The sequence below is a fragment of the Mesoplodon densirostris genome, chromosome X (assembly GCF_025265405.1).
Source record: "Mesoplodon densirostris isolate mMesDen1 chromosome X, mMesDen1 primary haplotype, whole genome shotgun sequence".
Lineage (NCBI taxonomy): Eukaryota > Metazoa > Chordata > Mammalia > Artiodactyla > Ziphiidae > Mesoplodon > Mesoplodon densirostris.
Genome location: NC_082681.1, coordinates 136,030,694 through 136,047,188, shown reverse-complemented (window position 1 = coordinate 136,047,188; position 16,495 = coordinate 136,030,694). Strand labels below are relative to the sequence as shown.

The 16,495-nt window shown below is 45.4% G+C and overlaps 1 protein-coding gene across 1 annotated transcript in view; it reads right to left on the bottom strand.

The window, feature by feature from the left end:
• Positions 1-16,495, bottom strand: part of PRKX (protein kinase cAMP-dependent X-linked catalytic subunit) — an 83,839-nt gene that overhangs the window by 1,948 nt on the left and 65,396 nt on the right. The window contains exons 5-8 of the mRNA XM_060087809.1: positions 12,593-12,688; positions 6,529-6,586; positions 2,614-2,691; positions 681-828 (exon numbers count right to left, since the gene is read on the bottom strand). Coding sequence (XP_059943792.1) covers positions 703-828; positions 2,614-2,691; positions 6,529-6,586; positions 12,593-12,688 — 358 coding nt within the window. The 3' untranslated portion in view covers positions 681-702. The remainder of the gene's footprint in view (positions 1-680; positions 829-2,613; positions 2,692-6,528; positions 6,587-12,592; positions 12,689-16,495) is intronic.

Sequence of the window (16,495 nt, the reverse complement as noted above, 5' to 3'; positions counted from 1 at the left end):
ACGCTCGTGCCCGAAGTGGGGAGAGAAGCCCCATTCGGTCTATGCAAGACCTCCTGCACGTGACGTTCTGTCAACCTCGCTGATTTTTTTTTTCTTTTTTTGCGGTACGCAGGCCTCTCACTGCTGTGGCCTCTCCCATTGCGAAGCACAGGCTCCAGACGCGCAGGCTCAGCGGCCATGGCTCACCGGCCCAGCCGCTCCGCGGCATGTGGGATCTTCCCGGACTGGGGCACAAACCTGTGTCCCCTGCCTCGGCAGGCGGGCTCTCAACCACTGCACCACCAGGGAAGCCCCCTCGCTGATTTTTAACTACTAAAAATAAAGATACACCTTGTCGGTTACCCATTTTAAATACAGCAGTGTGTACATATCAATCCGAACTCCCAATATATCCCTCCCCCCTCCCCCCGACCCTCCCCGCCTCGTAACCATAAGTTTGTTCTCTGAGTCTGCGAGTCTGTTTCTGTTTTGTAAATAAGTTCAACCAACAAGGACCGAATGTACAGCACAGGGAACTGGGCACAATATTATGTAACAGCCTAAATGGGTAAAGAATTTGAAAAGAGAATAGATACATGTATATGTTAAAAGAAAGAAAGAAAGAAAGAAACAGAATTCAACTGATAAAATTAATGAATGAAATAAGAGATGCCTTGATATTAAAAAAAAAAAAGATATACCTTCCAGGTGGGGAGCCCATGCTCAGAAATTCTTGAAGACTTCCAGATCTTTCTGTGACACCGGAGGGGCCATGTTCCAGTCGTTCTCAGGATAAGCTTCGAAGTTGGAGGTGTCACCCTCGCTGCCCACTTTGGGCACGATGGGAGGCTGGGGGATAAACAAGACACAACACCGTGTTACAGACGAACAGCGCACGCCAGGATGTTACTACGCTCAGTGCACATTATTGCGCTTTGCACAGACTGTGTTTTTTACAAATGGAAGCTTTGCAGCAACCTTACCCTGAGCAAGTCTATTGGGATCCTTTTTCCCACCACACTGGCTCACTTCGTGTCTGTGTCACATTTTGACAATTCTCACAGATCAAACTTTTCCACTATGATTATATTTGTTATGTTCATCTGTGACCAGTGATCTTTGATGTTACTACTGAAATTGTGGTTTTTTTTGTTTTGTTTTGTGCTTTTGAGTTAAGGTACGGACACTTTTTTTAGACATAGTGTGACTGTATGCTTAATAGACTACAGGATAGTATATATTGTACATAACTTAATTTTTTCTTCTTCTTTTTTTTTAATTTTTGGCCACGCCTTGGTTTGCAGGAATCTTAGCTCCCGGACCAGGGATCGAACCCTCACCCTTGGTAGTGAAAGCAGAGTCCGAACCACTGGACTATGAGGGAATTCCCTATACATAACTTTTATATGTGCTGCGAAACCAAAAAATTAGTGTGACTTGCTTTATTGTGCTGCTCTGGAACCAAGCTTACAGTATCTCTGAGGTCTACCCATACATCCCTCTATGTCTACAGCTTTATGTGAAAATGTAAAAAGAACTGGAAAACAACAGAGCTGCTTTTCTTTGTTTACGAACAGGAAAAGCTTGGAATTAAGGTATTGCAAGTGACTATCCACCTTCCAATGCAGGGGACATGGGTTCGAGCCCTGGTCAGGGAACTAAGGTCCCACGTGCCGCGGGGCAACTAAGCCCGCGTGCTCTAGAGACTGCACGCCACAACTACTGAGCCCGAGCGCTCTGGAGCCCTTGCACCACAACTAGAGAGCCTGCGTGCCACAACTGAAGACCCGACACAGCCAAATAAATAAATAAATAAAAACAAATACTTTTTTTTAAAAAGGGAGAAAATAAGAATATGTGTATCCACCTGGGTTTACATTAACGTAAAGAAACTTTTAAAGGATACACAGAAGAATCTAATAAAAGTGGTTACCTATAGCCAGCTGGGAGGGGACAACCTGGCCATGTCTACATATTAATATTGATTTGGGTTTTGAACAATGCGAATATATTACCTAAGCAATTTTGTAAGTCAGTGTAATAGAATAAAATACATAAAAGTTAAAACCTTGAACAAAAGGAATACCAGCTCCACCCCTAGAGTCTGGGCTGGGGGCCAGGCATTAGCATTTTTTACGTCTCTCCACTGGCGCCCAAGTGCAACGTTGGAAACACTGCTGTTGAGGATACCCATCAATAACATATTCAGTTCAAAGAAAGATGAGGGCTTCCCTGGTGGCGCACTGGTTGAGAGTCTGCCTGCCGATGCAGGGGACGCGGGTTCGTGCCCCGGTCCGGGAGGATCCCACATGCCGCGGAGCGGCTGGGCCCGTGAGCCATGGCCGCTGAGCCTGAGCATCCGGAGCCTGTGCTCTGCAGTGGGAGAGGCCACAACAGAGAGAAGCCCGCATACAGAGAAAAAAAAAAACAAAAACAAAAAAACGCTGGGGTCTTAACCCCCCATGAGGTGACTCTTTAGCTGAGCTCTCCCCTGAATCGGGAACTTGGCTTATTAACGATTTGGGATGGTCGCTCGTATAGGATCAATTCATTATGTGTCCATGCTAAGTAAATGCGCGCTCAGGAGAGCTCCAGGCTGCCCAGGTACGAACTGCCCATTTAAATATGTTGTACCTTCAGTTTCCTTCCTGGGACAGCCTCCCAGTCCATGGTCCGGAACCACCGATGCCGTTTCACATCTTCCGCTCCGTTCTTCAAAAGAAACATGCATCATCAGTGAACAGAAGGTTGACAGGCTAGGCAAGAAAATATTCCCAAAGAATCTCTACATGCTCCCCTACAGAGAAAACACAAGAGTTTGCTATGTTTTGAATCACTGTCCCCAGAGTGTGAGCTATTAGGGCAAACTACAGATGAAGGCATTTGAGTTTCATTTGCTTTCCTTCAGCGTAGAAAGAAATCCAGTCACGAGGTTCACGTGTATACTGCTCTGGACCACAAAGACCGAAGTCTAATTATGGTTCAGCCTCTTGACATAAAATTAGACTGACACACGGTCAGGTCTGAGTTTGACACCTGTTTTCATCTTGACAGTTTCCTCAGGTGAAATGACGCTCATTTTAGAAACGTATAAACTGAGATTCATTAAATGATGTCATTTGCTCTGTACTGCCCAGCGAGTACGTCTATAACTCAAACTGAGGATGTCAAACTTCAGAGATCTGAACAACGACCCAACGTTGCCTCTTAATTAACAATGTGTACAGCACAGGGAACGCTACTCTATACTCCGTGATAACCTATATGGGAATACAATCTAAAAAAGAGTGTATACGTGCATATGTATTCACTTTGCCGTACAACTGAAACTAACGCAATACTGTAAATCAACTCTATTCCAAAAAATTCTTTTAAAAAACAAGACACAAAAACCAATGTGTACTAAGGTCTGTCTAGTTCATCCTCAGCTGTGGTGCCAATAGCTGGACGGGAGACATCCCCAACACCAGGACCTCTGAAAATCCCTTCCAAGTTCTCAGCCTTCAGCTGCACCCTTCTCCTTTTTTAAGATACTTGTAGCAACTCTTTTTTTTTTTTTTTTGTGGTACGCGGGCCTCTCACTGTTGTGGCCTCTCCCGTTGTGGAGCACAGGCTCCGGACGCGCAGGCTCAGCGGCCATGGCTCACGGGCCCAGCCGCTCCGCGTCATGTGGGATCTTCCCGGACCGGGGCACGAACCCATGTCCCCTGCATCGGCAGGCGGACTCTCAACCACTGCGCCACCAGGGAAGCCCCTGTAGCAACTCTTTAATCGATCAAATGTGTGAAGTTATAAGACAGAAACATGTGAAGTCTGTGACACAGGAGCCAGTGCATCTGAAGTTAACTTTTTAAAACGTGTATCAGTTCATATTTTTTAAAGTTTTAAATGATGTATCCACAAAAAAGAAAATTCTCTGTAACTGTATCTCCAAAAGGAAGGAGATGGGGACGTCAATGTTCTCTACTTTTTTCCAGTCCTATTATTTTGAAAACTCTCTTTCTTTTCCTGTTTCTTTCCATCCATATGTACGTCAAACAATGACATCTGGTATGAGTGTTACCTTGAGGGATGCTGAGAGAAGGTACATAAGACTGAAGGTTCACTCCCTAAAAGTTCAAGCTCAGTATGGATACTAAGGTATTATGACATCTAGATAGATGACAGATGCAAGTTAGGTAGATGGGTGTTCAATAGATAACAGACAGATAGATGATAGACAGATGATGGAAGATAACAGATGATAGGTGATAGATACACAGGCAGATAGATGATAGATAAATCGATAGATAATGGAGAGATAGATGAGATATCTAGATAGATGATGGATATATAGGTAGACAGATGATGGAATATGACAGACATATAGATAGACACAGATGATAGATAAATTGATAGATAATGGAGAGATAGATGAGATATCTAGATAGATGATGGATATATAGGTAGACAGATGATGGAATATGACAGACATATAGATAGACACAGATGATAGATAGACAGATACGACAAATAGACAAAGAAGTGAAGAGAGAAAGTAAGTGCTAGAAACTTTCCAAGTGTGGAGGACACAGCAGTGCCCATAGAGGAAGAAGGAGTTAAACACAACGGTCTGGTTTGGAAATAAAAAGAGAAACACTCCAAATGAAGGAGCGCCAGGAGGAGAAAAGCAGCCCGTTACTGGACAGACAACCATCCTGTTTCTCAGATTTCTTCCTTTCACCAGTGACATCCAACCACTTAGCGTTCACTTCCCTCCTTAAGGAGCTGAACACATGAGCCCATCCGCATGAGCAGCCTGAACCAGCCACTCAATTTAACTAGTTAGGTACTGAACTGTGCTCCCCACGAAAGGACACATTGAGGTCCTAACCCTCAGCACCTGTGAATGTACCTTTATTTGGAAACAAGGCTTCTGTAGCTGTAAACAAGTCAAGATGAAGTCACTGGGGTGTACCCTAAATGCAATGACAGGGTCCTTACAAGAGACAGAAGAGGAGAGACCCAGACACAGAGGAGAAGCCCCGGGAAGACAGAGGCAGAGACGGGAGGGATGCGGCCACAAGCCCAGGGACGCCTGGAGCCCCCAGAAGCTGGAAGAGGTGAGAAGGACCCTCCCCAGGAGCCTCTGGAGGGAGCGCAGCCCTGGGACACCTCGACCTCAGACGTCTGGTCTCCAGGACTGGGGGTAGGATGGATGCCTGTGGTTTTAAGCTCACGGTTTGCGTTCCTTTGGTACAGCCGCCCCAGGAAATGGACACACCCACATAAACAGAGGGCCCCAAGAGATCTGCAGGGTTCAAATCTCACACAGGTCTACTTTGTCCCTCAAGACTGCAACTGACAGGGTCAATGCACTGGTCCACGTCTAAGTTTATCCACAGACATCTAGAGCTAGAAAGAGCTAAGAAGATGTCCCTGGTTTGTCTCAAATTCAGCAGTGCCATAACAGAACCAAGACAGGCATATATAATATCATAGTTTATACAAGTCAGCTCCTTACATGTATTTCCCTCCAGATGAAAAGTCTGACAAAATCACACACGGTGTACAACTTCTCAAATGATGATGAATTCACACAAAAACCCGCACATGCATGTTTATAGCAGCACTATTCGTAACAGCCAAAAAGTGGAAACAGCCCACGTGCCCATGGATGGATGGATGGATGGACAAACAGCATGGGGGCCAACCACACAGTGGAATATGACTCAGCCATGAAAAGGAGTGAAGCTCTGACACAGGCTACCACGTGGATGGACCCTGAACACAGGATGCTCAGTGAGAGAAGCCAGACACAAAAGGTCATGTTTTGTATGATTCCATTTCCATGAAAGTTCAGAATAGGGCAATCTACAGACACAGAAAGTAGCCTAGTGGTTGCCTACCACCAGGACGGATAGAAGGATAGAGAGGTGATAGCTACAGGATACAGGGTATGGGTTTCTTTTGGAAGGGGTAAGCCTGTTCTTTAAAACTGTGGTGATGGTTGCACAATTTTGCAAAGACATTACAAGCCATTGGACTGTCCACTTTAAACGGGTAAACCGGATGGTATGTGAATTATACCTCAACAATGTTGTTTAAAAATATAGGGGGCTTCCCTGGTGGCGCAGTGGTTGAGAGTCCGCCTGCCGATGCAGGGGACACGGGTTCGTGCCCCGATCCCGGAAGATCCCACATGCCGCGGAGCGGCTGGGCCCGCGAGCCATGGCCGCGGAGCCTGTGTGTCCGGAGCCTGTGCTCCGCAACGGGAGAGGCCACAGCAGTGAGAGGCCCGCGTACAGAAAAAAAAAAATATATATATATATATAAAAGTAAGTAAAGTCATGATTCGTAACCTACAGATCACTGTTGAGTCACTGGCTCCTTTGGAAAGACAAGGAGATGGGGTGTAGACCCACGTTGATTCTGCATGCCCCAGAAACCCAGATGTGGAATTGGACCAAGGACTGAACATGAATGGTCTGCCTTTGTTGAAGTGTGTGACGTCAGATGACAGGCACTTATAACGAACACCACTTAACACATACGGACGGAAACGCTCACCTTCATGTTTCCCAGTCTCCTTGTTCTGTCGACAACAAGCAATTTCTTAATGAGGTCTCTGTGTGGGAGACGGAGACAAAAACACAGCCATGTTGATACGGACCCATGCAAACACAGCAGGTCAACAGCAGTAAAATCCACACCGTGCAACGTGGACACTGGCGCGATGGTTCACACTGGCTGAACGCTTTCTGACGCTTCTTTCTAACGATTATCTGTTTCTAAAGAATTTCTGCGGCGCAGAGGTGCGAGAGGGACCTAGCTAAGGGGAAGAGGTTGATTAAATCATCATAGAGAAGAATAGCCTTTGAACCAGAGCTGGAGCAAGAGAAAATGCGCCTGCCCTGGGGATGGTGAGGCTTCATTTCAAACATACGAGTCAGGCTACCGCCGCCGACTACACGACATGTGCTTTTACCAAAATCGATGGTCTCGCTTTGCCCTGTGGGTCTGCTTATTTGTGGGATTCTTGTCTGGCCATCCTTGCCTTCCCGTAAGCATGTAAACTCATTGGATCCCTTTCGTGTGTGCTGGTTCACTTAGATCCTCCCTCTAAAGAGCAGACGGGGGACTTCCCTGGTGGTCCAGTGGTAAAGAATCCCCCTTCCAGTGCAGGGGACATGGGTTTGATCCCTGATCAGGGAACTAAGATCCCACATGCCGCAGAGCAACTAAGCTTGCATGCCACAACTACTGAGCTCGCACGCCTCAACTAGAGAGCCTACGCACTTTGGAACCCGCGCGCGCTACAACTACAGAGCCCACGTGCCCTGGAGCCTGCACACCACAACTAGAGAAGAGAAAATCCACACACCACAACTAGAGAGAAGCCTGCACGCTGCAACGAAGAGCCCGTGCACTGCAACAAAAGGTCCCTCATGCCTCGACAAAGATCCTGCGTGACGCAACTAAGACCCAACACAACCAAAAATAAATTAAATAACTAACTAACTAAATAAATAATCTTGTTTAAAAATAAATAAATAAATAGCAGGCAGTATCCGAATACAGCAGGACGGTCAATTATGATGGGAAACTGGAAATGGTTTTCAAGACTTCCAGAAGATGGGCTACCTTCTCAGAGTAACAGTTAAGGAAGTAAAAAGTATATTCTGTGTGTTTAAGTATCTAATACGCTGAGTACGTTGTGTATAATAATATCCAGGGACTTCAAGCATATAAGGATGTTTTCCAGGACAATCAAAAACTCCCGACTCAGCTTTAAGCATCTCAGCTTTCCTGAATCCAACGATGCCCTGGGGTGAACAGCACAAACCCAGGCTCCAGCTACGCCCTGGGCACTGTGGGACCAGCTAAGGAGGCTCAGATGCGTCAGGTGATAAATATGAGGGACCAGGGACCCAGGGTTCCTCACATGTGGACTGTGAAATCTCCCAGGTTCCTACTGATGTCCAACTCTGTCAAGGCATCACTGTAACACAGAGTTTCCCAACACTGTGTATCCTTAAGTAGAACTGGAGTCCTTCTAGACGTTTTCCCAAATCCATCTCAAAGAGAAAACCCAAGAACACTGGCTCACCTAAGGCTAGGATTTAGCCTTAAGGCTAGGATTTTGATGTGTCCATCGAAAACAGAGGAAATTTACTCCTGTGCAAGGCAGAGGGATACAAGAGCGCTGAGAAATGAAGGTAACTTTCCCATACTTAGTGAGTCACCCCTTCATTATTTTGACATACCAAAAAAAAAAAAACAAGGTCACCAAACACCACACTCCCAAAACATCCAAACACCACACTCCCAAAACATCCCCCAAATCCATGTGTTTTTTCTTCTTTTTCCCTATTATGTACAGCACCCTCAGCCCTAGGAGTACATATCCTTAAAGCTGCCTGTCCCAGGATCACAAGAAAATCAAAGATTTATTTAATATATAAAATTAGATGCTTGCGAAACAGCTCCATCCTGAAGGCAAAAGGTGCAAAGGAAAAGGGGCCACCCGATATGGCAAAGCCACACAGGAACTCTGCAAGCATCCAAGATGTGACAGGTGGGCACCTCCATCCTGGAATGGCCGTGAGTCCACTGGCAAGCCCTTGATTCACCGTGGCTGAAATTCTGAATCCTACTGACTCCCCGGGTGCCAGCTGGCTTCTCCTCGGCCACTTTCAGACACAGAGAAACACTTGTAAATAAATATGAGTTCTACCAAGTTGGCACCAAGCCCCAAAGCTTTTACTTCCTTTTCAATTATATATATTCCTGCAAGGAATCTTAAGCTTCATCCAAAGAGACATTTGCCCAGGCCAACACGCTGACACGGTCCAATGCCGAGGTTGTAGGAACCCACAAAGGACCTGAAAAACTTCAGTCAAAATTCTACCCTCAGGGTTACCTGGTGACAATCATTTTGGTAAGAAATCACTCCTTCGGGCTCTGCTTCTCAGCCAGCTCATGAAGATCCAGGCAAAAACGTGAAGAAGCAAAATTTTACTCAACTACGATCTGTCATCATCAAGGGCAGCAAAGGGTCCCAGGTTCCTGCCCTTGCTGAGTCCCCTCATTGGGGATGTGAGAGGAAGTGCCTGGAGCTGCGTACATGAGCCCTAACCCTTACCTTAACCCGTACCCTAATCCTAACCCGTACACTAACACTAACCCGTACCCTAACACGTACCCTAAGCCTAACCCATAGTCGTACCCTATCCTGTACCCTAAACCGTACCCGTCCCTAACCCTAACCCTAACCTGTACCCTAATCCTAACCCTAACCCTTACCCTAACACTAACACATACCCTAACACATACCCTAACCCTAACCCATTGTTGTACCCTATCCAGTACCCTAAACCATACCTGTCCCCTAACCCTAACCCTTACCCTAACCTATACCCTAAATCCTAACCCATGCACTAACACTAACCTGTACCCTAACACGTACCCTAACCCTAACCCGTTGTCATACCCTAACCTGTACCCTAAACCGTACCCGTTCCCTAACCCTAACCCGTACCCTAACCCGTACACTAACACTAACCCGTACCCTAACACATACCCTAACCCTAACCCGTTGTCATACCCTATCCTGTACCCTAAACTGTACCCATTTCCTAACCCTAACCCTAACCCTAAGGATTCCAGAACAGTCTCTGCTGCTTCTCTCTTGAAAGTAAACTATGAGAAAAAGACGGGGAGTTGGCAGGAGACCAGACGGAGATTATGCTTAGGTGTGTTCTCTTTCTATGACATCTTCTTGTTCACAAAACGTTGGAAACGTACTCAATATATGAACATGAGCATAAAAAAGAATGAAATTGTGCCATTTGCAGTAATGTGGATGGACCTAGAGGTGATCATACTAAGTGAAGTCAGTCAGAAGAGAAAGACAAATATCATATGATGTCATTTGTATGTGGCATCTAAAAAATGATACAGGGACTTCCCTTCCAGTGGTGAGGGCTCTGCACTTCCAATGCAGGGGGCATGGGTTCAATCCCTGGTCAGGGAACTAAGATCCTACATGCTGCACTCATGGCCAGGAAAAAAAAAAAAAGATACAAGTGAACTTATCTATGAAACAGAAACAGACTCACAGACATAGAAAACAGACTTATTGGGAAAGGGGGTGGGGGGAGATAAATTAGGAGTTTGGGATTAACAGATACACACTACTATATATTAAATAGATAAACAGGGACCTACTATATAGCACAGGGAATTATATTCAATATCTTGTAATAACCTATAATGGAAAAGAATCTGAAGAAGAATTCATATGTATATACATATATGTGTATATGTATAACCAAATCACTTTGCTGTACACTTGAAACTAACACAATATTGTGAATCAACTATACTTCAATAAAACAAAATGGATTTTAAAAATTGTGGTAAAATAGAAATAAAATTTACTATTTTAACCATTAAAAATACATATAGGGGCTTCCCTGGTGGCGCAGTGGTTGAGAGTCCGCCTGCTGATGCTGGGGATACGGGTTCGTGCCCCGGTCTGGGAAGATCCCACATGCCGTGGAGCGGCCAGGCCCGTGAGCCATGGCTGCTGAGCCTGCGCGTCCGGAGCCTGTGCTCCACTACGGGAGAGGCCACAACAGTGAGAGGCCCGCATACCGCAAAAAAAAAAAAAAAAAATACATATAGTAACATAAGCAAATAAATGACCTAAGTTTTTTTTTTTTTTTTGCGGTATGTGGGCCTCTCACTGTTGTGGCCTCTCCCGTTGCGGAGCACAGGCTCCGGACGCGCAGGCTCAATGGCCATGGCTCACGGGCCCAGCCACTCCACGGCATGTGGGATCTTCCCGGACTGGGGCGTGAACCCGCGTCACCTGTATCGGCAGGCGGACTCTCAACCACTGCGCCACCAGGGAAGCCCTGACCTAAGATTTATGGACCTTCCCTTCTCTTGGGGAAACATCTCCTGGAAGAATTTAAGTCCTTCCTTGAAAGAGCAAGGGGATGCAGTCTGATGATCTTCTGTGTTGCCTAAGACCATCACACGTTTACAAAAGAAAGAAGCAGACTATGAGGACACAGGAGGTAGTTCATATTTATCTTGCTTGGAGCACGTGCACCCACGGCAACAGCGAAGTCATACCCATCGCGGGCAGGTCCCGCCAACATGCAGCGGGTATTTACAAGCCCCAGGTGTACCCAGGAGAATTCCAGGGAGTCTACAGGGGCCATCACCTAGCAGTGCCCATGGGTGTGAGTAGGCGCTAATCGGATCAAATCATTGGTCAATCGTTGATACATTTATAACTCAACTTTATTTTTTTCTCTTTATTTTGTCTTCTCTTAATACCCTCCCCCTGCCCTTCCTCACCCCCACCAATAACTCAATTTTTAAAGTGTTTTGCCATCCATTCGAAACAATGTCACTCAACAATGATGGGATTTGAAGCCTGGGAGAGAAATCCTAGACCACATTTCTTCATTTCTTTCTAGAGCAATAGACTTTTGAGTGCTGTATTCCCCTTGTCACCTTACTGTCGGACCATTCATGACACAGAAGTCTCCCTTCCGGATAATTTATGTCTAACTGGAGCCTCCTTTTCTGGCTAAAATCTTTTAAAACCTACCTGGTGGGTCAAACACGACACAAGCTCCAGCCCACACGAACCAAGAAGAACACCATCCTTGACTCATACTGAGAATCTCTATTTAAGGTAAGTACATTGATCACTAAGAAACTAGATGCAGCCAGTGGCCCCAGGATCTAGAAAACTAGATGCATCCAGAAAACTAGATGTAGCCAGTGGCCCCAGGATCACAGCTGATCACTGTCATGAAATAAGTTTTCTCTGAACTTAATTTCCACAGGTTACTTTAAAAATATGTAGCAAAAAAGAGAGAAAAATTTAGGTCTCAACTAAACACAATTAACCCCATTTGGGGATCAGCAGAAGTTTGAAGCACCTATCAACATATCTGGGAAATACAGTAAAACAGCTATAAATTAGGACTCACAACAGTGTAAATGGCTAAAAGCTGACACACAGAGTGAGGTCGTTGGAAAAATCGTTGGAAAACCTAAAGCATTCTTATCTTTTAAAAAATTTGGCTTCCCCCCCCCCATTGCCACAAAAATGCACACCCAAAGTTTAACACAGAAGCAATGCAAAAGTTCTTGAAACAACGAGGGCGTAACTCAAAATTCTAGCAGGAGAAAAGGACTTTAAGAATGAAAATAATTTAAGCAGGAGAGAAAAGATAAACTCTGCTAAAGCCATCAACACTTGGGCCAACCGCAACTCTAGCTAGGAGGAAGGACACCCTTCTTGTCAAATAACAAAACAGCTCTCTTATTAAATACGATAACAAATGCCTTTATTTGCTAATTGTAAGTGTCCTTTATTTTAAACGGTATAAAATAGGGCTGAGAGTCGTTAAAAGGTGAAGTCTCATCCCAGCAGAGTCATGAAAACCTTTTCCCTTTTGGTGGAAAAAATTACCGGTCAAAACAGCTTCAGCCCAGCATAGGGAATAACACAGGATGGTACCCTGCTCGGCAGATGCCATAACTGGGGTTTCTTAGATGCTTTCAAAATAAACACACCCAATGAGGAGGGAAACGGTTTACTTACTTGACACTGAAGTCTAAATGCCTGGGGAAATCTATCTTGCCTGCAAGAATTTTTTGGTAAATGCCAAATGCGTTGTCATCAAAAAACGGAGGAAACCTGTTAGAAACATAAACATCTATTTTTAGTGGCGAGCAAGTGTGGAAAACATCCCTGCTTTGTTAAGGATGACTCTTTCCGCCTGACCCAGGCAGAACAGAATTTATTTCACGGCAGCTCTCTCCTCGCATCCTGGAGTCCATGGATGGCTCCAGACCAGCTTCGAAGAGATGGTTCCAAGAGGCCAAGCGTGAAGCACTGCAGCCCAAGTACAGAGGATGGGCCAGCAAAGAAAAGGCAATGACCATGAGGCCATCTGACCAACTATGAGGTCACTAGGGTGCCATTAAAAATGTTTCCCCAACTAGACCATGAGTGGACCTCTTTGTATCCTTGCTGCATACGGGAGTGTGTAGCACACAGTAGGTGCTCAATTAAGTGTACACAGGCCAAATGTAAGAGGATAGGTTACACTGTATCATATTTCTTTGGCTCAGGTACTTCCTAACTTTATAGAAGCCAGTATGTGAATCTCCACAGTCGATGAATTCACCTCCATCCTACTTTGAGAGGTGAGTGACAGCAAGGCTGGTTTCCAGTTTATGATTTTAGGCACAAAAATCTACACTAGGGGTTGGCCAATGATGGCCCACAGCCTCTTTTGGTCAATAAAGTTGTACTGGCACAGGGCCATGCCATACACTTATGTATCATCTGCAGCACTGTTACCACAATTAAAGACTATAGTCCAGTTATAGAAACTAACAGACCTAGCCTTTCTAAAATCTGGAAATGGAAAAACAAAAAAACATGACATAAGCTAAAGAAGAAATATACTAACAACTGCGAAGACCAAGAAAAATCCAAGAAACTCTAGAAGTAAACCACTAAATATATACTAGATAGCCACATGTCCCTGGGCACAAAGTATACTTTTGTTACTTCCTCAGAGTGCTCAAGGCAAAGACCTTCAACTCGAAAGCATAACCTCTATTTACTTTCTTTAGAAGGAGGTCTTCTAATTCAGTAGAATAAGCAACTGAAATATAAAGGGGAGTTTTCAAATGATGGTCTGACTGATGATGGCAGATCTCAATGATCAAAAATAATTCTTGTGTTGATTCCAAATCAACTCGTGTTTTTTTTTTTTAAAGAGAAACAGGGTATCATGGGTGGAATGGTGGCCTCGAAAGTTACATCCATGTCCTCACCCCGACTACCTTAAATGGGACCTTATACGGAAACAGAGTTTTTGCAGATGTGATGAAGTGAAGGGTCTGAGATGAGGTCCTCCTGGATGAGGGTGACCCTACATCCAATGACAGGGTCCTTATAAGACACAGAAGAGGAGAGACCCAGACACAGAGGAGAAGCCCTGTGAAGACGGAGGCAGAGACGGGAGGGATGTGGTCACAAGCCCAGGGACGCCTGGAGCCCCCAGAAGCTGGAAGAGGCGGGAAGGAGCCTTCCCTGGAGCCTCCGGGGGAAGCTCAGCCCTGGGACACCTCAACCTCAAACGTCTGGTCTCCAGGACTGGGAGGATGGATGAATTCCTGTTTTAAACCCCCCAGTTTGTGGAAATTTGTTACAGCTGCCCCAGGAAACCAATACACAAATATATTACAGAGAAGAGAGTCGAAAAATATTTAAAAAATAAAGAACAGAAATATGAAGTACAAAAACAGAAATGAATGGGAAAGTGGAAGGAAAATAGGTAGGTTCCTCAGAAAAATGGAAGATTCTAAATAAATGTAGAAATGCAGCTGCGTGTAGCATAAAATAGCCTTCTTTCCTTATGTGATACTTTCGTCCCTCAGCTTTACACTTGGGCGTGAATAGGAGCACAGGGTCCGTAAGACCACAGCTGTACCTCTTGGGGTCACTGGCTGTTACGGTCTCATAACTACAACTACTCTGGCCAGTTGTGCTTCCAGAGTTACCAGCTTCCACGGATTGAGAAACTAGCCAGGCCGGGAGACACCCAACCCTCGCCAACCGTGAACGCCTTGAAGCTCATCAATCCCAAGCTAGCCCTTTGCGTGTGTCAGGCATTTCCTCTAACAGTGGTTGGGGGAGTCATATTCCTATCTTGGGGGGCGGCCCTGTCTGAGTACAGGCAGCTGTATGATTTCACTGGGGGAAACAGATACACATTCAGAAATGGGGCCACGAGAAAATGTGTCACACATACCTACCCACGTGCATGGAGAATGTGGCACACAGTGCTCTGGGGGAGCTGGCATTACAAGACACTATCGTGGGAAAGGTACGTTAGCAGAAGTTGAACAAGCGGGAAAAACAATACTAAGTGAGCACGAACAGATCCTGCCTGAAGGAAAAAGCACGCAGAAGGCGTTATCAGAGAACTCGGCATGTGGAAAGTAGCCAGAGAAAGTGCCCTCAAATCTCTGCCTTTAATCCAACAGAATTCTTCCAATTATTTTTTTTAAGGGCTTCAAATGCTTGGCTTTTTTAAAAAATTATTTCTTTCTTTCTTTCTTTCATTATTTTTTGGCTGTGTTGGGTCTTCGTTTCTGTGCGAGGGCTTTCTCTAGTTGTGGCAAGCGGGAGCCACTCTTCATCCCAGTGCACGGGCCTCTCACTATCGCGGCCTCTCTTGTTGCGGAGCACAGGCTCCAGACGCGCAGGCTCAGTAGTTGTGGCTCACGGGCCCAGGTGCTCCGCGGCATGTGCGATCCTCCCCGACCAGGGCTCGAACCCGTGTCCCCTGTATTGGCAGGCAGATTCTCAACCACAGCGCCACCAGGGAAGCCCGAATCCTTCCAATTCTTAATAAACGGGTGCTCACCATACAGAAGTCGGCATTATATGCACCTTGCACTGTCCGTGGTGAGATGTAGTCAGAAGGACAACCTGCTCAGCCCCATGAAGGCAGGCTCAAGACTTTCGTCTGAAAAATTCATGCCAATTTGCCATTTTCTCCATCATCTTTCTGGATTCTTTTTATAGATACCTTCAACCTACCTAAATCTTCCAGTAAAAAAAAATGGATTGTCCAGAAACAGGCACCATCGTTGTTGTGACCTCGTGTTCTTCATCAGACACCCAGAGACCCCTGTTACAAAATGCTGGTCCTGGGACGTCCCCCGTGGTCCAGTGCTTAAGACTCCATGCTTTGGACTTCCCTGGTGGCGCAGTAGTTAAGAATTCACCTGCCAATGTAGGGGACACGGGTTCGAGCCCTGGTCCGGGAAGATCCCTCATGCCGCGGAGCCACTAAGCCCATGCACCACAACTACTGAGCCTGCGCTCTAGAGCCCGTGAGCCACAACTACTGAGCCTGTGCGCCTAGAGCCCGTGCTCCCAAGAGAAGCCACCGCAATGAGAAGCCCGCGCACCACAACCAAGAGTCGGGTTCCTCGAGGCCTTTTCAGGAGACTTGTGACTCCCTTTCTCTGACTATAAATCTGAATATGGCTGCATTTTCGTCATATACCTCAACCAAAACAACGAATCACACCAGACAGAGTATGAGAGAAGGGAAGAACGCAGTGGCCCGCAGTTAAGCTGGACATAAAAGAAACTAATGCACATGGGAAACAACGTCACTCTTTTCTCTAAATATTTTTAATACTAGGACATAGTTATTTTTTCATTAAAAATTTGATTTATGTTAACCATTATTTTATCACCTTATGTATAAGATATGCTTTTACATATAAACTTATATACTTATATATATAATCTCAGTTTAATTTTCAAATGTGGTGAACGTTGACAGATATAACCTGCATCCATGAGAGCTCTTTGGGGTCGATACTAATATTTAGGGGCATTTTCATAACTTTTAGGAAGGGAGTAACTTTTAGGGCAGATGGTTACTGGAAATTTTTAGGGCCCTGAGGC